At 40.3% G+C, this 25,107-nt stretch overlaps 3 protein-coding genes across 3 annotated transcripts; 2 read left to right on the top strand and 1 right to left on the bottom strand.

Moving 5' to 3' along the window:
* The first annotated feature begins 693 nt into the window (after nt 1–693).
* On the top strand, nt 694–5,383 carry toporsa (topoisomerase I binding, arginine/serine-rich a). The gene is made up of 3 exons (XM_034585896.1): nt 694–861; nt 2,389–4,142; nt 4,179–5,383. The coding sequence occupies exons 2-3, from the start codon at nt 2,392–2,394 to the stop codon at nt 4,819–4,821; spliced, it is 2,394 nt and encodes a 797-aa protein (XP_034441787.1). The 5' UTR covers nt 694–861; nt 2,389–2,391; the 3' UTR covers nt 4,822–5,383.
* Nucleotides 5,384–6,497: 1,114 nt separating this feature from the next.
* On the top strand, nt 6,498–19,880 carry mtap (methylthioadenosine phosphorylase). Its single transcript, XM_034592360.1, has 8 exons — nt 6,498–6,627; nt 7,574–7,660; nt 7,949–8,007; nt 8,234–8,401; nt 13,419–13,521; nt 14,192–14,431; nt 18,102–18,224; nt 19,271–19,880. Exons 1-8 carry the CDS (start codon nt 6,526–6,528, stop codon nt 19,307–19,309), a joined length of 921 nt encoding a protein of 306 aa, XP_034448251.1. The 5' UTR covers nt 6,498–6,525; the 3' UTR covers nt 19,310–19,880.
* Nucleotides 19,881–21,688: 1,808 nt separating this feature from the next.
* Nucleotides 21,689–23,928, bottom strand: cdkn2a/b (cyclin-dependent kinase inhibitor 2A/B (p15, inhibits CDK4)). The gene is made up of 2 exons (XM_034592373.1): nt 23,468–23,928; nt 21,689–22,143 (listed from the first exon to the last, which is right to left on the bottom strand). Exons 1-2 carry the CDS (start codon nt 23,588–23,590, stop codon nt 21,892–21,894), a joined length of 375 nt encoding a protein of 124 aa, XP_034448264.1. The 5' UTR covers nt 23,591–23,928; the 3' UTR covers nt 21,689–21,891.
* Nucleotides 23,929–25,107: the final 1,179 nt, after the last annotated feature.

Below are 25,107 nucleotides of genomic sequence, written 5' to 3' on the forward strand. Positions count from 1 at the left end.
GAATTTTCACTTTATATGAAATCTAGTACAGCATACACAAAAATACACAGGATATCCGGGAAGTGAGAACACTGTCTGTAGAGCTTTGATGCTGCCTAATACATTTGTATTCTTCTATTATGCCTAGTATGACATTTCACACATGCTTCAGATTGCAGTTCAACTGGATTGACAACCCTGCTACTGTGAAATAAAAGTTTTTTGATTCCCAGTTAAAGAAATTAGGCTGTTAAAAGCAACAGAAAGACCGTTGAAGAAATACAGATGGATACAATACAGAAAGAACAAACAATGTGGAAATAACTACATGTACTGTTGAAGGACAATAGTTACAGTGGCCAAATGTATAGTCTGTGCTAAAAGACCTGGTGGGGCAGTAAACAAAAAAACAAATATGTATTTAAAGTGTAGAGCTGTCTCCAGTCGTCAGTGGGTGTCATATAACATGAAAACGAGGCCTAAATGGGTTTTATTTTGGTAACCACAGACCCGGAATATGTACTTATATTGGTACCAGAAGTATCAAACAGAGCAACTATGAAGGATGCAAATGTAAATCTAAAATAATCTAAACATGCAACAGTCTTATTTGTGATTTATTTATCACTTATTTTGTGTTCTCTGTAAAAAACTTTCTTTGATGTTTCAAATAGCTGTGATGTCTCTTATTGTGAAAACCGGAAGTGTCGTGTTGAATTTAGAATGTAGACATATATATATACGTGTAGGTGGGTTGTGTTTCTTTTGTCTGCTTGTAAACAGTCACTGAGGATCGAAACCTCTTATAGAAATGGACTCGTCTCTCACGGACAGAGAAGGTTAACACACCGTCACCATTGTTCGTGTCAAAGGAACTCTGAGGTAAACTTTTCAAACGTCCTGGCTAACTAGCTACATAGCATCTTAGCCGCCTTAGCTAGCCTGCTAACTTTAGCCGACCAAGTCAACCTGTTCGGGAACTAGACTCTGTGGGTTTGTTTATCGTCAGCTGCACTGCTTTCCTGACAGAAGAGTGTAATATCGTTCACGTGTCAGAACTCGAACCGACTTATTTCCAGCTGTGACGCCACAACACTCGCCTCCAAACAGGCGGCGCCTTTTGCGATTGTAGCCTAACGTGCTAATATGCTAACAAACCGACAAATGACACAGTCGAAGGGGAAGAAGGAGGGAGACAATCGTCGGTTTAATGTCGAGCTCGCCCGCGCCGGATACTCTAAATACTATGATACGAGGTTTGCTGGAAATGATCAAAGTGTTTCCAGGATCTTTCATGTACAGGGAGGTTTGATCTGCTGTAGGAGGGTGACACTGGACGAGCTGACATTACGACACCATGACGCTGCCCATGCTCTCGAGTTTGGCTATCGTTTTTATATTAATGACGTATTTGTTCTCTAGAGACTCAAATGTTCTAAGGACAATTCGTTTTACATGTAATTGTACTGAGTTGGGTGTTTGTAGTGTAGTAATGAAATAAGTTGGTATTGTTTTAAAACGTACATAACAGCTTTATATTTTACAGTAAGGAAACGATCCAAGAATCAAATTGTATTGTTTATATAACAAAGGGAGAGATTGTTAATCATGAAAAGAAAGATGAAGAATATCTGGATAAGAACATGGACATTAACCCTCCACCATCTACACTCGCAGGGTTCACATGCACAATGTATTTCAACACAATACAACAGCTCTAACTTTAGGAAGCTCATTAGGTTCAGTTTTATAAGCAATTTTAAAAAGACGAGTGGATCGAGAGGAGCTGTGTCAGGCTTTTAATAACTTAGCAATATAATCCAGTCCACTTACACACCCCCACCAACTATGACCTCAGTGTTTAAACATGTGATTGGACCCACACCTCTATGTTGGCATTAACAAAATCTGAACATTATAATATTTCTAAATGTAGACTCTTAGGCAGATCGACTGTATTGAATAGCGTTACATTCTACAGCTGTACCTAATGAAGTGACCACAGAGTGTATGGTTGAAACTAGTGTCAATACAGAAATGTGCATTATCTTTTTATTTCTAGTGCTGCAAGTTCACAGCTGAAACTGAAAGGTTTTCACACTGTGATTAAAAAGAAAATTAAATGTACAATTTTGTGTTCAAGTCACATCCTGCAGACTTAGCTTACTAATGAATTGACTGCATATGAATTACTTGGTGTGTTTTTCCCCAGTTAATGGAAAAGTATTTTATGCTTTAGCAGTGTTAATTGTAGAATTAAGCTACTTAAGTTTAAAGGGCTGATTTTTATACTTAACTGTAAAATGTCTGTGAAACTTAAAGTACATTGATGGCTGCCTTACATTTCCTGTTCTGTAGATGAGAGACTTTACAATTTAATATTGATTTCAACCCTTTTTTTTGTGTCAGATCATGTCAGCAATCAAGATTGCCCTGCAGCAGAGCCAGAAGAGTAGCAGGAGGAAAACCTCTGAAGCCATGTCAGCAGATGTGTCGCCAGACTCCAAGTGTCCCATCTGCTTGGACATGTTTAACAACATTTCGTACCTGGACCTCTGCCTGCACAAATTCTGTTTCCGTTGTATTCATGAGTGGTCCAAGAACAAAGCAGAGTGCCCTTTATGCAAACAGCCGTTTAATTCAATCTATCACACTATAAAATCAGAGCAAGACTTTAAAAAGTATGACTTGCAGCCAGTGAACAATGGCTCCTTTGGTTCTTTTGGGGGGGTGCGGTTTAGATACCGCACAACTCTCACTGGAGTCCACCGATCGATGAGTGGAAGGACCTCGCCACCTCCAGACAATGGAGTAATGTTCGAAGCCTCAACAATCCCTCCCCAACAACCTCAGGACCGTTACGTCCGACGCATGATGATGAGGCTGGCGGCCAAGCGGAAAGCTGCGAGTGAAGGTAGAGCAGTGAACAGCGTCCGAGAACAGGAAATGGTTAACTTCAGGAGGGAGCTGTATCGGCAAGGAGTTAGGGTCCGGACTGTTCGGGATGGCGGCCGCTCGCGAGACACCTCAGCTGAGTTCTACAGAACAAATCCTGCCTGCCTACATAGACTGATCCCCTGGGTAAAGAGAGAACTCAGTGTGCTGTATGGGTCCCACGGTTCTTTGGTAAACATAGTTCAGCACATCATCATGTCACGCATTACACGTTTCGACATGGAAGATGGAGCTATTCAGGAAGAGCTCAGGCCATTCATCCAGGGGCGCACAGAGCACTTTCTGCATGAGTTCATCAACTTTGCAAAATCCCCCTTCCATTTGGAGGCATATGACCAGCATGCTGTGTACGACTGCCCAGCCGCTTCCTCGAATGAAGACAGCAGCTCCAACTCATCTGTGATAGCAATTTCAGAGGACGAGGAACTCACAATGGATTTGGATCCCCCGGGAGAAACCCTGTCTACTCTGAGGGACTCTGTGTGGGATGATGAGACTCCTGGACCTTCATATTCTACGACAGCAGAGCAGAGCCGGGCAGAGCATCTGTCAGTCATCGACTCAGACTCTGACACCAGCTTAGAGGAGGAGACACGAGAGTTTGATGCTTCTCCACTGCAAATGCACCCCCATAACAAAACAGACATGACTCGGGGTGAAGTTAACAAACAAGAGGGTTTGTCTCCTGACGACTGTGTCATCGTAGGCTTTGTCAAGCCCACAGTAGAGAGGACTCCTGAGCTGGTTCAGCTCTCCTCAGACTCTGATGAGTTTGACTGTGAAGATACAGAGGAAGTGCCTCGTTTACCTCAACACATCCGCTTCTCCAGTGCCAGTCCTCCTGCTTTGCAGAGCTGTGATCCAAGAGGTGCTGGACAGTCAGAGAATGTAGAAATGGACCACAGTCATCAGTTTGATTCAAAAGTAATATGTAGCTCGCCGACATCTAGCAGACACAAGACATCCAGGAAGTCAGACAGAAAAGATAGAGATGGAGGTTCTGATGGTGATGAGAGGTCCAGGGAGCGACACTGTTCAAAGGACAGAGACCAGAGGAGAAGAAGGAGGTCAAGTAGTAGAGAGCGCAGGCACAACAGCGGGAGGCTGGTGATCTCCCAGAGCAGCGTCAACACGCTCTCCAGGGGAAGAGATTATCCTTACAACAGCGGCAGAGACTCAAAATTGGACTGTAGTTCTAAAAGGAGAGACAATTATCAGAGCGATCAGTCTTATAGACATTATGGCCAGGAGAGAAATGACAGTGGGACGCATTATACAGAGAGGCGGTCTTACTATTACAGTAGTCACAAATACTCAGATAGGTACACATACTCTCGCTCCAGGAGCCACAGCAGAGACTCAGTGAGACGGGATAGGAGGCATTCAAGATCTTTTTCCAGCAGTCGCTCTCCTTCAGCAAAAAGTAAATCCCACCATGACAAGCCTGGTGGAAAGAGAAAGTACAAAACAAGACATTTGGAGGAGCCATCTAAAAACACGCTTTCCAACTCTGGCTGTGAAGGAGACGCCTCCGCACCATTAACAAAACACAAGAAAAAGAGCAAAGAGAAGCATCGGAAAAAATCCAAAGAGAGGTCGAGAAAGACGAGCAGGAGCTTGAGTGTTGAGCTCATCAATGAGGAACACGCACACGAGCGAAGCAAACGGCATCACAAAAAAAAGAAGAAACACAAGAAAAAAAGCAAAAAGCACAGGAGTGATGAGCGCACGGAGAAGCGATCGCCCACCATCATCACCATTGACAGTGACAGTGATTCTTTTGCTAATGACGTTGTTACCCAGGCCTGCAGCACTAATAAAGACAATGCTATTGACAGTATCACAGATGACCCAGTTGACCCCACCGCTCTGACCTCTCTGTCATAATTAGGTGGAAGTCGCTGTTTGGTGGGAGCCAATGGATTCACTCATCTATTATGTGGTAGCAGTATTTCATAAACGGAGGATATGGGGTTTACACATATCAATTTAATACCACCACCACGTTTTGACTTCTCATTGGACACTACATGTGACGCACACAAATGTGTGTTGACCTGAACGGGCACATTGGACAAATATTACATTTTTCATTCTTGACTGTTAGTGATCACCTAAAATAGTGCTATTTGATGTGCATGGTGCCACTTTTTTAACAAGACATGATGGAATCAGATTAGGAGTCACTTTTTCAAGTATCAATCCTTACTCTGGAAATTCATTATCTTAAATGCATTGTATTTTGAAAGTGCTCTCAGGGATAAATTGAATACAGTGTTTTTGGTTACAATAATTTGAATATATCATATCTTCAGAAAACAATTTCTACTTGCAGCTCATGGAGAGCAACAAATTATCATCAGATGGTGTTAAGATTTCTCTTTTCTATTGTATTTTATTTAAAAATAAAATGTAAAAAGCAAACAAGTGTTATTTTTTTGTTGTTTACTGTTTATTTTGGGTACGGCCAGACTAAGTCAAAGTATTATAATTAGGCCATAGGTTTGTTACACAACAGTGTTTACACTTTGATTGTTATTCATATAACTGAAGAAGTATCATTAAAACTGAGTGATGGAATTTCCACGGTGCCCACAGATCATGTGGTAAACTGACATTTCGATACTAAAGCTTCTGTAAATACAATTGGATTCAGTTTAGAGCTGCAATGATTAGTTGATCAACAGCAAACTATTTTGATTTGACTATATTATTTGTAAAAATAAATAAACATGCCAAACTTTTGCTGGTTGCATCCTCTCAAAGGTCAAAATACTGTATCTTCATGGGCTGTTACTCTGAAAGCTCTGAATGTGCAAAGAGATTATTATCGGGATCCTACCGTGCAGTATGACATGTAACCATCACACTATAAAGGCAGAAAAAGTGTGTTCTTTACTTCCTGTTAAATGTGGTGAATGTGGTTAAAATGGCACAAAAAAAAAGTGAGCCAGCATTTAAAGCAGTTTACCCTTAACAGTTCTTTAACCAATGTCCTAAAATGACCTTGTATAATTGGACATAGTATACCATCATAAATAACATAGCTCTGAACATCATGACCAATTGACTCATGCACACACTTCACTTTCTCTTCCCTTTTTTTCCTCCACCCTCCCAGGATGACATGACCTACTGTTTCCATGTGATATACTGTATTTAATGCAGTACTGTATTTCAGCTGAAACACCTCGTGTTTATTCACAACCTTTTCATAATGTAGACTACACACACTATATACACAGATGAGCCACAACTGTAAAACCTGTCATTGGTTGTGAATTAACATGAGCGAAGATGCTCATCTTTTTAAACAATGAAATATGATATCCAGTTTGCAGCTTAGTTGGGACAGGTAATTAAGAGTATACAGTTAGTATGGCGTCTCTGCCTTTTGGCTAAGTAAGCAAGTATATTATCTGTTATTACCAGATAATTATGTGATATGTCTTCTATAAGGTGATAGCGTATTAAACATCTCTCTCTCTCTCTCTCTCTCTCTCTCTCAAGAGAAAAGATAAAGCGCTTTCGCTTTTGTTTTGAAAGCACGGTTACAGGAAGGGAAATGTTTGACTTCCGGCTCTGTGGCGGATGTTAAGCAGAGACTGTAAAGCTTCTTCTGCCTCAGTACTTTGCCGCATCTTTACTTTAACAGGAGAAGACCCAGTCATGGCTTCCACTGCGCCCATTAAGGTAAGGAGCCACCACGTAACGCCCCACTATAAACGTCAGTCTGGAAAATCAATGAGGAAGCGTAGCTCAGGTAAATTCACAGCAGCTGCAGCTCTGACAAACATGAAGTGCTGGGGGGAAATAAGCTAGTAGACGTTAGCATCGTGTTAGCCAAGCTTAAAGTGTGTCGGCTTTAAAGGTGTAAGCTAAAAATAATAAACATGCTAACAGGCTAAGTTCAGTGTACTGTCAAGAGGAACTGGAGCGGAAGCATGTGAGGTGCATCCCCTGGAGCACGTGGTCACCCGGCATCTCTAACCACACACCGCGACAGCTGACTGCATGGAGGAGGAATTCAGGTCATACTTCAAATGAAAAGTAGTAAAACATCCCAGGAAACCTTTTATCTAACCCCAACCCTAACCTTTTATTACTGTAGTATTATCTTTATTAATAAATATTTGCATTTATGTTTATATTGTGCGTTAAAAATATGAATATTTTGTTGCATATAGCTCGGAAGGAAAGAGAGTAGCCACACTGTGGAAAATCAAAACAGTAACTTTTTTGTTGAAATGACATTTAGGTTCACTTTAATATTTGTACAATATTTGTCTCTGAAGTGTGTTTAGGCTTAAACTTAATCGACTTAACACTGAACACAGACGTCAACTGATAATAAACACTTAAGTTCTACACGTACAGTTTGTAAAGCTCTCTGTATCTGGGGGAAATAACAGCATCAAGTCTTACCAGATGAATTTGCCAATTGGTTACATGATTTGACGAAGTGCTCAAATAGTTTGAAACAGTTTTTGTGTTACTATCTTTGCTTTGATTTCCCAATTCTCTTATGTAAAAGGAATTTGTTTACATTTCAATTCTCTATACAGATATAAGTGTTTTATTAGTGTGATATTAAGTTTGATAAATTTGACTGTTAATCTTTTTCGATTGTTTGATCTAGATTGGAATAATTGGTGGTTCAGGCCTTAATGATCCAGACATCTTGGAGGGAAGGACTGAGCGATATGTGGATACACCATATGGAAAGGTCAGTGAAGCTGTTGACCAAATCATAACCTTCTAGGGTAAAGAAAACAGCAATTAGTACAATTTAGATGAAACACACTAGTGAAAACATCACTAGGGATATTTTATATTAAGTTTCTGCCAATAGATCCCTTCCACCTAAATCTTACACACTGGACCTTTTAATAGATCGATGTAAATAACAAGCTCTGCTGGCATTCTGGCATATTTTTTGTAAAATGATTCCTTGCAGTAAAATAATTCCTTACTGTTTTATTCATAATTGGATGATTCTGCTCTTTTTGAACAGCCGTCTGATGCCTTGATACTGGGAAAGATAAAAAATGTGGAGTGTGTCCTGCTTGCAAGGTAAGAAAATGTGAATCATGAAAATGTTATCTGTTAGCACCATCTAGTGGAAATTCTGTGCACTTGTCAAATATACTAGACACTGTAGTTTCTGCATCTCTTCACACAATATTTCACTCCATATAAAATTAGTTTCCTGTTACATCTAAGCATATATTTTTATATCTCTGAAATTGATCAGTGTAAACTGTCTGTATCTCAAATGCTGTTTTTTTCCTATTCGTAGGCACGGGAGACAACACACCATAATGCCATCCAATGTGAATTACCAGGCCAACATTTGGGCGCTGAGAGAAGAGGGCTGTACACATCTGCTGGTTACCACAGCCTGTGGCTCACTGCGGGAGGAAATTCAGCCTGGAGACATTGTCATCATAGATCAGTTCATTGACAGGTGAGTGTGAACACATCAGATTATGGTTCAGATAACCTGCTAATCTGGTCATTTTAGTTTTTTTCCCTTCAATTTACTCCCAGGACTTAGATACTCTTCATAGTACCTTACTCATTTTACTCTCTTGCTGCTTTCAGAAATGCACTGAACTTTGGACATTTTCCTGAAATTTTACTTAGTGACTTTCAGTGCAGGCCTCTCCCCAACTACATCTTGCGATACTTCCACAATGCGAGACTCGTATTGGATTGGTTGATTTTCCTCTGGTGCTGCATAAAAGAGCACTGTTATTGGTAGGGACACGCCGGTGGAGCCTGGCCGGGATGGGGCGGGGCGGGGCGGGCCCGGCTCTCTTTACGGAACGAGTGGGTGAATGAGAGTTAGACTGAGGGTGGGAGGGAAGGAAAAAGAGAGCGATAATGCTGAGAGGCCCACGCCGAACACACACCGTGAATGAAAAGGACAGGCTCTAGAATGCCGGAAAAAATATTTATTGTCATCAAATACTGGGCCGGTAGAGGGAAGCCCTCTCTCCGTGTGCTGGCATCCTGGCTGGAGGCCAGTGGAGCTTGTGCGCAGCGCCTGTCTCTCCCTCCCCCACTCACTGGGCTGGCGGATAGGAGCGGGCGCTTCTTGTGCCTGTGTCCGGGCCTCTAAAGATGTTTAATTTGTCCAATCTTGGCTCCTTCATGGCGCCCTCCGTAGAGAGGACCCGCTCCCGATGTAAATATAAAGTATTTAAATACAAAGGGCCCATTCCAGGGTAGAGAAAACAACAAATTGTAAAGTTTAGATGAAACACACTAGTGAAAACATCACACGGTTTATTTTATATTCAGTTTGTGCCAATAGGTCCCTTTCACCTTAAACACTGAACCTTTAAAGTAGTTGTTTTTTAGTGGAATGTTTGACGTCATGCATAGTTTATAATATTCCCATCTTTTGTCGTTCTCTCTCCAAGATACAGATACAGTATAATCACCCTGTAATTAAACTACAAACAAATTGAACATGGAACTGATGAGTCTACAAACACTTGGTCAGAATATAGCTCAGGACATTCAGCTTAGGTATTGGATAGTCATGGATATCTACTGTCTCCGCCTGTAGTTTACTAGATACCAGGGTTTTTAAGGGGTAAGTGTAAGTATTTTTGGGACTCTGGATTCTGGGATATTACTTCATATCTGTCGTACTTGACATAGATCTTGAATTTGTATTAATTTTGGTCTTAAAAGTCTTAAATTTAACTTGGTGAAACTGGCAGGAACCCTGATTTTTTTTGTAGTGGCTCACAGATTGCCTTTTTTCTGGTGTCCAGCTGTCTCACTAACAAGGTTCAGAACATGATCCTAATTTTAGTTGCACTCAGGCACCATATTACTTCAGCACAGAGGTGTTCTGTGCTATTCAGCAAAATGATTGTGGCCACTATTTAACGGTCAAGACCAATGTCGGGACATTTTTTGCTGAGCAGTTGTCTCGCTGCTCTTTCTCACACCAGTGCACACGTGGCTAATCACAGGGAGAAGTCACAGAATCTAGATGAAGCAAAAAAAACCCTGTCCAGATGTGTAAACTGTGAGCGCGGCCCACAAGGGGGAACTTAGGGAACTTCCTGACTGTCCGATCAAATGTCTTTTCAAGTATATTCAGAGGTAAAATAACTATAGCTGAGATTCTTGTTTGTCTTTGTAACATTAAAATAACTTACAGCATCATAATATAATTTACAGCACAGCCTTAAACTTGAATTTTAGAGTACAAAGTATATTTATGTGAATTAAATGACTTCACGGTTCGCTTTTATGAAGTAAACTCTTTGAAATAAGGTATTTATAACTGAATGTGTTGTTATTGTTATATTATTTGTTTATGTTTCTCTTCTTGTTAAATAGTTCAAGCTTCGTGAAAAATGTTGTTCTTGGTGGGTGTTCTGTAACAAGTGTACAGGAGGGCGACTGTACAAACATCTTCCCACAAATCTCAGTGACACGCCTCATGTTACTGTGTGACGAGAGCATCCAGATAGCTGAGTGAGAAAGAGGAAAGAGTTACTCGCTGTGGTTGACGCACTTGTTAAAGCCAGTTTTTGTTTACCGTCACTTTCAGTGGGAAACAATCTATTAACTTGTGTTTAATTTGTTTTTGTTGAGCTCTCAGGTGTCACCGTTTTCCTCAGGCTTTGGTGAGAATAAAAAATGTAGTCTCTGTGACATTCCACCTATGGAAACAGTTAACCCCAGTGTGGTGACAGAGCATCTACAGCACAACCTTTACTATACAGATAGTTGTAAAGTGTTGGGTTTCCTTCCTGTCTGTCATTGTTGTGTATCTTGCGTGTTGTGAGCAGTCAGTTCTCATTCATTCATTTTGCTCAGCTAATATCCACTCTCCTGCTAGTGGCTGTCATGTTGAGCTATATACAGTTCATTTTTTTATATATATAGTGTTGAAGCTAAAGGGAATTATGTCCTGAATTGTGCGATCAGCTCATTGATTAGCTGTCTTCCTTCATATTTAAAACGAGGGTCTGCATTGGTCTGGTATTCAACTCATGGATTCCTCCCACATTCAATTCCAGTGGGTGGATATATTGTACCTGGAGCCTGCGCAGTTGACGTGTACAGTCAACGGTCACAAATTGTGGGCTGTACACAGACAACATAACCTCCTCAGCTGAGGTGGCTGGTGAACAAATAGGAGCATTTAACAACTATAGAGAGCGATTTCTATCAGGACCAGAGCAAATAGAGTGGGTGTTGGACTTGCTTTTTTCAGGTTGACTCAGGCACTGCACCAAATGAATGATAATGACAGTGTTGCGCTGTCACTGCTGGATGTGTACATAAGCAATGGATGGCTGTATTCACAACCAAGTGGCGTAATCCATGACCTCAGTAAGAATAAAACTTGAATTTGTTGAAATTCATTTCCACACACATCAGCTTTTTCGTAATGAACATGAACACAGGGCCCAGGTATTCTGTCTCAGTGGCTCAGATTGCAGAAGATGATTATGAACTCTTCCGTTAGAAATAAAAACTCTTGCTGGTGAACCTGAGAATATCTTTCCATGAGAACTTATACTCTCTCAGCAGTATCTCTGACCTCAAGGCTTATACATGTGTTCCTATGTGTAACATACAATGAGCGTGACCCTGAGGCTGTGTGGTGCTCTCTCTCAGTCGGCGGATTGCACAAATTCCATTCAATAACTCAATATGTGCAGTGAGAGGTGCTTGTTTTTTAGTAAGGATGGTTTATTTGTTAGCAATGTGTTGGCAGACAACTGCCTGATTTGAGTCTGAATTGTGTCAGTGTGTTTCCCCTGTATACTTGTACACAAGTTTATCACGTTGCCTGTGGTTTTACTCGCCCGTGTTGGTGAAACCGATGAATAGCCCAGCTACCAGAATCAAGCACAGACGAGATCTGTTTATCAGAAATGAGGAAGTCGTTGGCTGGGACCTGTTCAGACTTGTCCTGCAACATGTGACGCCTTGTTTTCAAGGCTTCACTTTATGGATGCCACAATCTTTGTCATTACCTCTTCTTATTTACTAAAAAACAAACATTTGATCGCTGCATATATAGGTCAGTGTCACTGGCTTTGTCGAGTTTTAGGTTTTACAGTCTCACATGGGCCTTAAAACACCAAAGGTCCCAAAATCTATCTTTGCTCTTTATATATTTTGTTGTTTTTTCGCTTTGCAATAATCAAGTAGCATCTAAAGACTTGACATTTATTACCTCAGCCATGGAGATTATAGTTGTATTAGTGTTTGTTTTTTAGCAGGATTATGCAAAAACGACTGAACCGATTTACCATGAAACTTGGTGGAAGGATGTGATTATGGATCAGGAAAGTACCATTTTGGTGCGGCTCCGCATTAGTGGGAAGGATCCAGGGACACTTTTTTCACTTTCTTCAACATTACGAGATGGGGAATATTTTAACATTTTCACAGATCTTTCAGGTAATAATTCATGGATCATGATGAAAAAAATCTGGTGTGTTTAATGTTAAACAGTATATTTTATATTAAATTAATTTGATAATAATCATTAATTGCTAGATGAACCAAAACCTCATCTTGTAAAGTATTTAATTGTACAGTATTCCTTCTTTAAAAAAAATTTGAGAACAGAATGGATGGAAACAAAAGCATAGATTCCATCCAACATGAGTGCATGGATAATGTCCTTTTTCAAAACTGTTGCCATTGGTGATAAAAATGTGTGGGAAACATTTGCAACAGTGATTTTTAAAATGTTCTTGCATATGAAATGATGCCTGACCAAGATAACACGACTGCTGTCACAAAAACAAGCATTGTCCTCAGACCGCAGTTTATGTCTCACACACACACACACATGCACACTACTGTGAGTTTTTTCTTCTTTCAGTAGGGTGGAGCTGCAGCTTGCTGAAAATATTTAAGCACCAGTGCAAGGTTTATGAGTAAGCGATTGGGGTTGGGCAATAATTGAAAGATGCATATTTTGAATGACTGAGATAATTGTGTTATGACGTGCTAATCTCTGGGAAAATATGACAAATAGAATGTGTTTTGCTGATTTGCCACCACTGAGAAATCTATCTTTTTGATGACTTCATTACATAATGGTCTGTAAAACGGCACCATCTTATAATTCAGTGTTTATTAAAGACTTAGAGGCTGCTGGCAGTCACAGAAACCCTGGTACTCTCAAGCCACCGGGCTAAATCGGTCTGTTGCATACTATTTACCCACCTCCATAAGGAGTGGGACTGTGCCTTGCGTGACCCCACTGTTTCAGCAGAAGTGTAAACTTGTAAACTGGAGGAGAGCTGTTGCCATAAAGATAGAGACCAGGTGCTGCCATAATCTGTGAATTGTTTTATGGTCCTAGATAGCTGTGAAAGGACTTTTCACGTTTTAAATAGGTTAATGATGATAATATTAATAAACAATCCAGCCATGGTTGCCATGACAATAACTTTCAGTCCTTTGTGTTTGCTCCTGTTTGCCAGGACCACAAAGAGATCTCAGACGCTGTATGATGGACAGCCCACCAGTCCTCCAGGTGTGTGTCACATCCCCATGGCCGAACCTTTCTGTAACCGAACCAGAGAGGTGAGTCCATGAATACCTGGACAAATATCTAATTTCATAGATGTCTTGTACGTTTATTTATTCCAAACCTTTCGAATAATTAGTTTACTTCAAATTTGGAGTTTCCCAAAATTTCTACCAGGGTTAGTGTGGAGGTGGAAAAACGAAGAGGAAAGGTATATACGTTTAAACAATCTTACAAACCTCATGTCTGAGATGTAGCTTCAGTTTTTGAACTGATAAAGATAATTCTGCAAGCTCGTGCAAGCAGAAACCAAAACAAGATTAATTTCATGTTTTGAAACTTTGAAACTCTTAAAGACATCTCTTCTTAAGATGAGCATTTTACAGTTTTCTGGAACTTTTTCTATGACCTTGAGTTTCTTTCATTAACGAGTGTTTTTAAATTGAAAACAGTATCTCAGAGTGACAAAATTTTGGGTTCACAAAAACCCTCCTGTGTTGAGGGCAGTCCTGTCTTGGAATAAATATTGTGTAATGTTTCAGTCCATTGAAGATAGCAATAGACTGAAACATGCAGATGAGCAGATACCAAACAGCGCAGCAAGAAGATATTTATCTCAACAAGATGAGATAAATACAGTAACTATTCAAACCATGTGAACAGTCACCTGCTCCTCTTTCAATTTGCTGAGTGGAGACACTTACTAGCTCTACTGCCCTGGTGCAGGTTTTGGTGGAGGTGGCGCGGAGTCTGGGCGTTAAGTGTCACGTGCGAGGGACTATGCTGACTATCGAGGGGCCCCGCTTTTCCTCGAGAGCAGAGAGCCTGATGTTCCGACAGTGGGGCGCTGACGTCATCAACATGACCACTGTGCCCGAGGTGGCCCTCGCCAAGGAGGCCGGCATGTGCTATGCCAGCATCGCCATGGCAACAGACTATGACTGTTGGAAGGAACATGAGGAGGCGGTGAGTGACAGGCTGGTCCTAACAGCTGAGTTTATTTATTTCTGCTGCCATTGTCCTTGTGTGAGTCAGTGCTGGTCATTGGTGACATCACGTGCTCTCCGATCATTTATTTATTTTATTCTATCATAAATTCCTCCGCAACTTCTCTCCTCCTCCTTTACTCATTTCAACTGCATCACACTTTTATTTGTCTTTTATTTTTAACGTTATGCTAATCGTAACTGGAGACCTGGGTAAAGGCAATCAACAAGGCAACAGGAAGCTAAAAATGTTAGCTAAAATAGCATTTATTATTTATCATTTATCTTGTTTTCTACCTTACCTATAGTATAAGCTAAATTGTAAATGAACAGCAAGTTCTATTTATGTATGTTTGTTTGTATGTATGTGTGTATTTATTTTTCACTCATTTCTTCCCCCATTTTGCTCATAAAACTGAGCCAATGATAATTGTTCGTCACCAGTACTATGAATGGGGGACATTACACTTGCTGGAGAAAGAAAAAATGCAGAGTGACCTCTTCTAACTATTATCAGGGATAATAGTGCATATCTAATTTTACTGTCGACCACTTCCCTTAGGGCTTTATTTACCCTGTCCTCACTAAACACCCAGCTGATTCTTAAAGCTGTTTCTACATCCTTGGGCTGGTCATTTCACACAAGTGATTACCAAACTGGGTTCCAGGACTCAGATGCTCTGCAGCAAATACTTTAGACGAAATTGTGCCACGTCGGTCAAATGTACAGGTTTTAACTGCTCGTGCCAAGCTGTGAAGCAATAATAAAACAATAAAAAAATGATTGCTCAATTATGTTCTCTGATTGCAAAACAGCAGATCAAGTTAATAATCACTGATCACATGGAGATAAAAACAAAGATGATGGACAGATGTTAATGTTTCCATAAACATGTGGCAGACAAAAAGTTTGTTAACTATGAGCAAACATCTTCGTTTGTTTTATTTGGACCTGTTTTTATTCCCCTGACATTTTTTTGGACCCTCTGACTGCTACAGAGCAGTGGTCGCCTCTTTTACTCAAAGTTTATAAATATTGAATCTTGTGTGTCCAAATTGCCCCAAAGTCGGCTCTGGACTTCCCCGGGCCATTTCAAATACACATGCCAAGTGTGAAAACGATTAGTTGAATAGTTCGTGAGATATGCAATCCACAGACAGAGAGTCATTTATGGAATTATTAGGTAGAATGTGGTCTTAAAAGTCGTAAATCTAATTTGTTGAAACTGCAGAAACTCTGTTTTGATGCATAAAGTAATCAGTAGTTGTTATTGTTCTCACTTTCTTCGTTACAAAGGGACCTTGTTTACTGTGATCTGTGATGATTAGTGTCGTCTTGTAGCAAGAAGCACAACAAAGTTTGGGTAAAGGAGCTCTTCACTTTTTGCCACAGAGTAAAGTAGTTTTTGATCAATTTAATTGTATTGGTTATATAAAAACTGTCCATTGTTTTACTACATATAAGGAAAAAAAATATATGGAGTCATTTAGTGATATGTGTATTATTCCAGGATCTGTATAAATACATATTAGTAACAAATATAATAATGTGGTTCAGGATAACAAGTATCAGCATTTTGGTTGATTAGCTCAGTTGTTTTAGTTGGTCTTCTTTCTCCACTGAAGTTTTCTCCAGCTGTGCTCCATAAACAGACGTCCGTATCACACAGCTTCCGAGTGACCTACTCTCTGTCACACACTCTGGGTAATGCAATGAAAAATTGCATGTGGGCGAGCTTCAGCTTATTAGTCACTGATCCAGCCCAATTCACAACTCCACTTCCGAGTTCCTTCCGCTGACCTCTTCCCCCTCCTGTTGCCGAATGCTCGCCACATCCTTCCGCCCACCTACCCCCCCCCATTCCCTACCAGATTCTCACTACCTCCTGGGCCGGCACACTGCCTGCCAGCCTCCGGTGGAAGCCCTGCCAGAGGAGGTTGACTCACAGTGAGTCATCAACTTCACTGTCTTCGTCCTCGCAAATGCCACAAATACACGAACCCAGTCATTGAGTGTGACATGAAAACAAAGCACTCAAGTGAAGTGTTAATGTTTGCAGGAGATAATCATGCAGCACAGGACGAAAACAAGGTTGTAACTTACTGTACAGGATCACTGTACGTCTGGCTGAGAATGATATAAGAATTAACCCTTAGATATCATATCATTTAATTTGGATACACATTTATACTCTCGACCGGGAATCAGATAAATAATTACAGACGTATAGATTTAAATTTCCACATTCTTAAAGGGGAGTTATGGATTGTGAATAAAGGGGATTAATATAGACTCTGCAGGTGAAATGGTTTTAAACTCGCTGCCTCGTTAATGATGACTCACTGGTGTACAGGGCACAGTTCACTGCTTGAAAAACAACAACCTGCTCGTCGCATCTGCACTGAAATTTAAGGTGGCTTGCTCACAGCTTCTGCTGTGACAGCTGTGTCAATACCCTCGTAACGAAACTAACTTTTCACTTTCACCCCAGCATCCAGGATTGAGCTGTAACTTGACTTGACATGTTTCATGATGTGCAATACAGCGACTTTGTGGGGGAGGGGGTTTGTATTCAAGGTGGACTAAAAATTCAATATTGTCAATACATTTTTTTCAGTGTTTTAAATGTCATTATTTATCAAAATTCAGTGGTCTTACTGAAACAACAATATATTGATGAGTACATATTTCTATATGTTGTATATTTGGCTCCCATTAGTCCAATACTGACTAAAACCTAATCATCTGTGTTGCAGAATCTATTCAAGCAAATGAATGAGCCTCAGCATTGGACCGTTTTTCTTTTCTTGATTTTTTTTTTCTGGTGTCATTTTCTTTGATTACAGTGCTCATGGCCACAGCTGCAAATATGTATTAATCCATCGCAGATGCACAATTTACTGCTGTCTGTCATTTTCAAAAAGCTTCAGGGCCTGTTTGTTTTTAGCTTGTTATGCCCACACACCAGTGGCTGGAGGTATTATGTGTTCGGGCTGTCTGTGTCGTTCCATTCTAGTGAATGCCCTGAGGGAATTTCTTCAAATTCATTATACGTTTGTTCATTTGGACTCACGGATGACCTGATTAGAATTCAGGGGTCAAAGGTCACAGTCACCTCATGAGTCCGGAGGATAAATGTATGTAGACTGAAACTGCTCTGGTTTGCAAAGGCATACAAGTGCAATGTGGTAATTCTAGTGAATTTAATGAACTCATCATCAAGCTATTTTGTGATGGGATTGTGATTGATTGTCAACAACAAGCTTGGGAAGTCAGAAAGTAGCCAAAGACTAACACATTGTTGGTTTTGTGTTTTTATTAGAATTTCTTCATCACAACATATATATATTTATACAGTATCAATATCACAAACTTTATCCTTGAGCGTAATTGAGACGAATATTGTATGCAGAATATAAAAAACATCTGATAGTGTCATCACAGCAGCAGCTTTGATTTCACAGGATGCTTCCTTCACATCATGAATATATGTCCATTGGGACTTTTTGATTCCCGCAACTTTATTCACAGTGCAAACGTTTATAGGCCGATACATTATTGGGAAATACAAAGTAACTGTGACACAAGGAAGTGAAAATTGCATCGTGTTTTTTAATCGCAGCCGGATATTTTTCTTCCTTTATCTCAGGTCTGTGTTGACAATGTAATGAAGACGATGAAGGAGAACGCCAACAAAGCCAGCAGTATCCTGCTTACTGCAATACCGCAGATTAGTCAGCTGGACTGGTCTCAGACAATGAAGACCTTGAAAGTAAGTTGTCAACTTTCTGATGAGTCATTTCCATCAAGTGTTTCGAGTAGTTGTGAAAGAGGGTCTGATTGTCTTCTGTCGGTCTCATCAAACTGTCTGGAGCTGAATTCCTTTCAAAACACCACCTGTTTATAATGGTGATTACATTTTTTGTGCCAGTTTAAATCAAATCAAATGCATTTACTGATGCCATCAGGAGGAATTTGGGGGCGGGGGGGGGCTTCAACATGCAGATTGCAGGAGTCAGGGATCGAACAATCGACCCGCTCCACCTCCTGAACCTGAATATATATATATATATATATATATATATATATATATATATATTTATGCTCAAAGGTGATACCACATGACTAACGTGATGAGTGATTTTATACTGGGTGCATCCTTAAGATCCATTTGTAACTAGAATGGCACTAAGTAGAGCACACACCCCCACCAAGGCCAAACAGTCCCCTTAAATTCAATCATGCTGCACCAAACTGCTCGCTCTCATAGATATCAGTTCCCTTATTATGCAAGATTTTTTTCTATTCATTAAATTTATTCCTTGGGGCATTGGTGAAAACTTCCAAAAACACCCTATCTCACAAAAAAAAAAATTTTTTTGGGTCCACACCCCATCCTGCAAAGAAAACAAAACTAAATGGACGAGGGCAAAAACACATTCTCCTTGGTGGAGTAACAGTAGTTTTAAACATGCTTGAAGTGCATTGAGGTTGCAGTGAGGTAAGTGGTTACATTTCTCCTTAGAAGTTGTCTTTGTTTATTGCAGACAGCTACACTTTGAAAACCTTTTACCTTTTTTGTTGTACTGGAATTTTATTAATGACAACAGGCACAGACGTTTTGATTCAACTTAAGACAAAGATTTTATCATCATGTTTGTTTTTCTCTTCAACTTCTACAAGAAAATGAACTTGCCTCTAGGAAACAAAACAAAAACTAGACCATGTTAACATGATCTAAACGTAGTAAGCACAATTGCTGTATTTATATGAGTCATACATTGGGGGAAAAAAACTGTTTTGTTCCTTCTGTTGCAGTCAATGGCACAATCTTCGGTTATGTTACCAAAACACTAAGGGTGTAGAAAACAATTGAGTAGAAAAAGGACCCGAGACACCACCTGCACCGACTCCTACACGGACCACAGCCTCGACTCTGCCTGCGGATTTGTCATCAGTGAATCACGAGAAAGTGCCTCACATAAATAATGCATGTGCTGTGTCTGCAGCTGGAGTTTCAGTGTTTTTCTTTTTTTTCCTTGACTCAAGATGCATAAAAAAAGTCCCTCTTCTCTCTGATCAACACGCCACACTTTCTCTCTGGAACACTTCAGTCTAATCACATGTTTACAAAACACTTAAAAAGACCAAGAAACGATTTTAAATCTTACGACTATGCTAGATTTTTTGTTTTTTGTGGATTTCGATTTTGTTGTTGTCTGTAAGCCTTTGAAATTTATACATTTGTTGCCAGTAAACCATTGGTGTCTTTATTGCTGTTAATGCAGGATGTAATAAACAAAGTCTTTGTCATTTAGCACATGAATATTTAGTTACTGCCTTCGTCATATTACACAACTAAAAAAGTTTTAAATACCTGCAAACACTTCAGCAAAAATAGTTTGAATAAAATTCTTGTTCTCGGGAATATTTGTCTTTGCTTTCTGGGGAACAGTTTCATATTTGGTGGAATACTTTCATTTGTATTTGTTCTACATCACTGTTGCATGTGTGACATGAATCAGATAATCAGAACTTTTACAGCATTTTATTTCTATATCAGATCGGATCCCTGCATTTATAGACACAGGAGAGACACACTTTTGGACATAAAATGTTCAATACACTAAGATTCATCATCAACTAATGATTTTTGTAGGAGTGCTGGGCCTTTAGAGCCACTCATGTCCTTTTTTCTCATCTTCATTTGCTGCAACTGAATCTTGTCACTATGCAGAGTATCTAAAAATAGTCTCATTGCATTTCCTCTTCGTTGCCTTGTCTCAACATTATGAACATATTTTTCAGCAGAAATGGGCGCCAGAGATTTTGACTTCAAAGAGCTGAGGTCACGTTTTGCCGTTATCAGAATACGTGCAGGGAAATGTGAGCTTGTGCAAGAATGCCTTTCAGAATAATTACAATTTGAATTAGAGTTGAAAATAATGAATAGGAAAAAAAAGTGTAAAGGATAAAGTATTGGTGTATTTATGTCTTCTGGATTTGTCAATTCCGATTTGAGTTTCTTATCAAAGTAGGAATGTTTGCCCGACAGAAATGTAGACATTATTTCGTTATATTCTTAGCTTGACATATGTTGGACTAACTGGTTCCTCTGTTGATACACAAACGGTGTGTTCCGGCCTGAAACTCCAAAAGAGACAAAACAGAAGTGTCGTGGGTTTGGGGTTAAATCTCATGTTGAGTGCACTAACTATAGAGGTTGAAATTCAACTATAAGCTAATGTTGAATTTGAGAAAAGGGTAGATGCTTATTGTGACTTATTTCATACACATTACAAACTCACATTGCAACTTATCTAAAGTGCAGATTAAACCTGACTTTCTTTAAGTAGAAAAAGTATTTAAATTAACAATTTTCTGTCAAATAGTGTCTATTCTTGTCTCAACATTTTCAGTGCAGAAAAATAAATGGTTCCATGAGCCTTGATCTGATCGGTGTGTTTAACAGTGAAGTCCAGAGCTGCAGTAAGAACATGATAATGAGCCCGTATTCATGCAGTGGTTATGTGAAGCAGTTTCCTGTATCCGATCATAAATATTCTAAAAAAGAAACCTGTTTTGTAGCAGCAAATACAAATAAAAGTGACCTAATTAAAAATATTTTAATTTCCTGCCATGGGCTCAACAGTGCATTGACATTTTAGGTCTTCAAACTTGTAACAAAATTCAAATATAAATAATCATAGCTTGATTTTTTTAGTTTTCTTCCTCTGGTACATTAAATCAGCCATTACTGCATGTGAAGCATAACCCACTTGCTTTTGCGTCTCTCCACCTTTAAACACATGATCAATCTTAAGAAGGGACATTTTATTAAAGTGCATACTATCCCAGATCTGTTGATCATGTTCACGAAGAGGAAATTGGACTATAGGGATAATTCTCACAGAATAGTGCATCACAGTAAAGACACTAATGTTCCAATGTGCAAAACATTTTTCAATGGCTTTTGTGCTATTTGGTTAAATGTCTGTCATGGCAAACTATTCAAAATTCAGTGTGCTCATTGGAAGTATGAGAAAAATCAACCACAAGCATACCTTAAAAATACTATACTATACAAATATTACAGTAAAACGCTCAACTGGATTGCTTTACACTTAATGGAGTGTTTCAATGACACAACTGAAGCTAAACAATAAATAAAAACTGAGAAGTGTGACAGCATTTAGATTGTTATTGCAGCTTTTTTTTAAGCTCGTGTTGTTTGACATGTTAGCGACGCTGTGCCTGTAGATGACCCTGATTTCGTTAGAAGTGAAGCAATCTTGTTTAAATGAAACAAATAAATAAAAACGGATCTCACAGCAGTCACTGAGTGGTTCGAGGCGGTTCGAGGCTGCAGGCCCCCGCAGCGGGGTCCGCCTCTCAGAGCTCTGCCTCCCGGTTCACAACGCCCCGCAGCACGGTGTGTTTCACAGATTCTCCAGGAAGGCAACCACGTCCTTGTTGCCGTACTCCTCGGCCAAGTCCACGGCCCGACGTTGTTTGTTGTCCCGGGCCTCTGGGTCAGCCTGGTGCTCCACCAGCAGCCGCACGGTGCCCACATGGCCCGTCCTGGCCGCGTCATGCAGCGGCGTGCTCCCGGTGCTGCTGTCCGCCACGTTGGGGTCCGCTCCGTGGCCGAGTAAGAGCTGAGCCACCGCTTCGCTCCCCATCATCATCACCTTCATTAACAAAGATGTAAAGATTTAGGCAGATCCACATGTAATTAATGTGACCATCCTGCACACATGGAAACATGTTACAGCATTATAAAAGCAGAAAGTAACAAACATGGATGCATTGATCTGTTTGCAATTTAATAAAAACACACTGAGCCAATAACTAATTTTACTATTGTTTCTCCCCGTTATATTCAAAGGCTATTTGAGGATTTAAAGTACAAGTACATTGCTATTCAGGACTGACGCTCCCGATAAAAAACTTCATGAGGCACAAAACCAGTATGAGAAAACATTGTCCCCAAATTAACTACATTTTACTTCATCTTGACTATTATATTTTATAGGAGATATGAGTGTGTGTGTCTATCCACTGGAGCGGCTGCAATCCTCATATCACGCACTGAAACAACGCAGTAGGAAAAGGCCAGCATCACATTTTACTTCCAAATGATGTGGCTCGTGCGCCACGGGCCTTTTCTAGGCCTCATTACAACTTTAGTTTCGTTTTCTTCCATCTTACTAACAAATTATACTTCATTCAACTGATTTAAATTGAAAGTTAAAAACGTTTATATCCCCCTCGGTACAATAAAGCTGGATTGCGCAAGATACTAAGACTCCATCTGCATTTTGAGATGGGTTACCCTTTTTCTTTTTTATAATATAAATGTCAAAAAAGAAAAACTAACGTTCAGTATTATACATTATGGTCCGTACAGGTTTTCAGCAGAAGCTATAATACTGTTTAACTGCTGGTGTAACAGAAAGAAAGAAAGATGGAAAGAAAAGACAGAAAGAAGTAAAGAAAGCTAAAATCAATACCCGCTTGAATGATCTATTGTTTTGCGGATTAAAGTCAATTACGAGCAAATGGAAGCTTTATTATAATAACAATACTTTCTACTTTTAACGTGACTATGATTCTCCATTATAAGGCTGCTCTTCTTCTGTGGGCCTCATCCAAAACAACGCAATGGGAAATAAATAGTGATCCAAAGTCACAGCATTCACTGACTTTAGTAACTCGTTCAAGAAATATAAAGGCTCCATAAAACGTGCGCTTGTGTTTAATTTAGCTTTCAAGTGAGTTTTCTGAAAATGCTAAAAATGCCTGAGTTTGACCATGCAGGCCCCAGACTCACGGGGCTCTGCGTCTTGCTCACATGCGTTGCTTTTTCACCAAATAAGTAAAAGAACAATGTAATAAATAACCATAACTTCATTTCGCCCGTAATTCTGTCGTCATTTGATGTTAACACGAGACGCATTTAAGCGTCAAACTGAACTTTTTCTCGGCCGATGACGCGCATCTGGTGACACCGACCTGCAGAGCCCTCCGTCCGAATCGGTTCAGGCCGTTAACGTCCGCCCCTGCCTGGAGGAGACCATCCACAGCCGCGGTGCGTCCGTTCGCCGCGGCGGTGCTCAGCTCATCCTCGAGAACCATCGCGATGTCCCCGGAGTGGGCAGCGGGGAGCAGCGGGGAGCTCCGTGGAGGATCGTGGAGGATCGTGGAGGAATCGCTTCGGCAGGTAGCGTGATGCTCACTGAAGAAAAAAAAGCAGCAGCTAATGCTAATATAAATAGTAATGTAGTAAAACCAGGGGAGAGCGCCGGAGGTGGGGTGGATGGGTTCTGGTCAGCGGACCTCAGCTGATGCCTGAGGCGGGTGGGTCAGTCGTGCAGAGCGGTCTCTCGCTCGGTGTGTGTCCGGGCTTGCCTCTGTTTTGAATGGGTGACGTCTTACTGCTGCATGGCCTCGATGGTGCGCATGCGCCCCTGCTCCAGCTCGTTTCTGACAGCCCGGACCCGCGCGTCTCTCTCCGTCTGCTCGGCGTCATGCACAGACTCCTCCTGTGTCACAGAGATAACGGAGGCATAAAAGTGCGAGCAATGTCCGACAGCTTCCAGCTTTTAGTACCGACTTTGTTTATTCACTGCGTCTCAGTGGGAATCTGCGGAAGCCCATTTCCGTCGGTGAAAAAAGATCGATAACAAATAAACAATCGTGAGATTTAAAAGTTGAAACAAGATACTAAGTCCTTATTTTGTACTTACTCATATTTTGAGATACCAAGTCGTTATTTAGACATATTCTACTTTTATTTTCAGTCACTAACTCGTTACTTTGAGATACAGAGATAATATTTTCTACCAAGTCATGTTTTCAGATACAAAGTTGTTATTTTGAGATATGACGTTTTTATTTGGAGATACTAAGTCATTGTTTGGAGCTATATTCGAAATACCAAGTCAATATTTTCTACTTACTCACATTTGAATTTCTCGTTATTTTGAGATATTAAGCCGTTGTTTTGTTTTAGCAACCTTCACCACTGCTGTGAATGACGGAGGAGAAAACACAGCGTGCGAGGCCTCCGTTGGGAATGTGACCGATAATCGATCAGTAAATGAATGTATGCGTGTGAGGTGGGGATAGATGGACTGATTGTTCGTCGTAGATGGAATAATGGTGGCCAGCTATGCGTCGGTATGGAAAATGGGATGCAACACGTTCCTCGTCAGATTGAATCAGGGATGTCACTGACCCGAGGATGGTGGGAAGGTTGAAAGTTTATTCTTTTGAATATGATTCTTGGAAAGATCTGTCTTTTCAACTGAAACAGGATGTTCAGGATTCATTTGACACAAATGTGTGTGTCCCCACCCTCTCTCTCTCTTTTTGTTATTTCAAAGTGCGCTACTCGCAGCTCGTTCTTTCTTGGAAACTGGAATAGGACAGTTTCTATGATACACCCGAGTCCTGTGATTAGACGGATAGAAATATGAAAGGCTCAATGTTGCTGATTCAGAAAGGCTGTGGGCAGATGAGCAGTTCCTTATTTCAGTCTCATTATGAGTCGTGTTGAGTGATGCTGATTTCAGGTTGACACAGAACCAGACAAAATTAAAAAGCTTACAAGTATGGAATTGGCCACCAGGTGAATGTGAATGAGAAGAAAT

This window comes from Hippoglossus hippoglossus, chromosome 1 (genome assembly GCF_009819705.1).
Source record: "Hippoglossus hippoglossus isolate fHipHip1 chromosome 1, fHipHip1.pri, whole genome shotgun sequence".
NCBI classification, from domain to species: domain Eukaryota; kingdom Metazoa; phylum Chordata; class Actinopteri; order Pleuronectiformes; family Pleuronectidae; genus Hippoglossus; species Hippoglossus hippoglossus.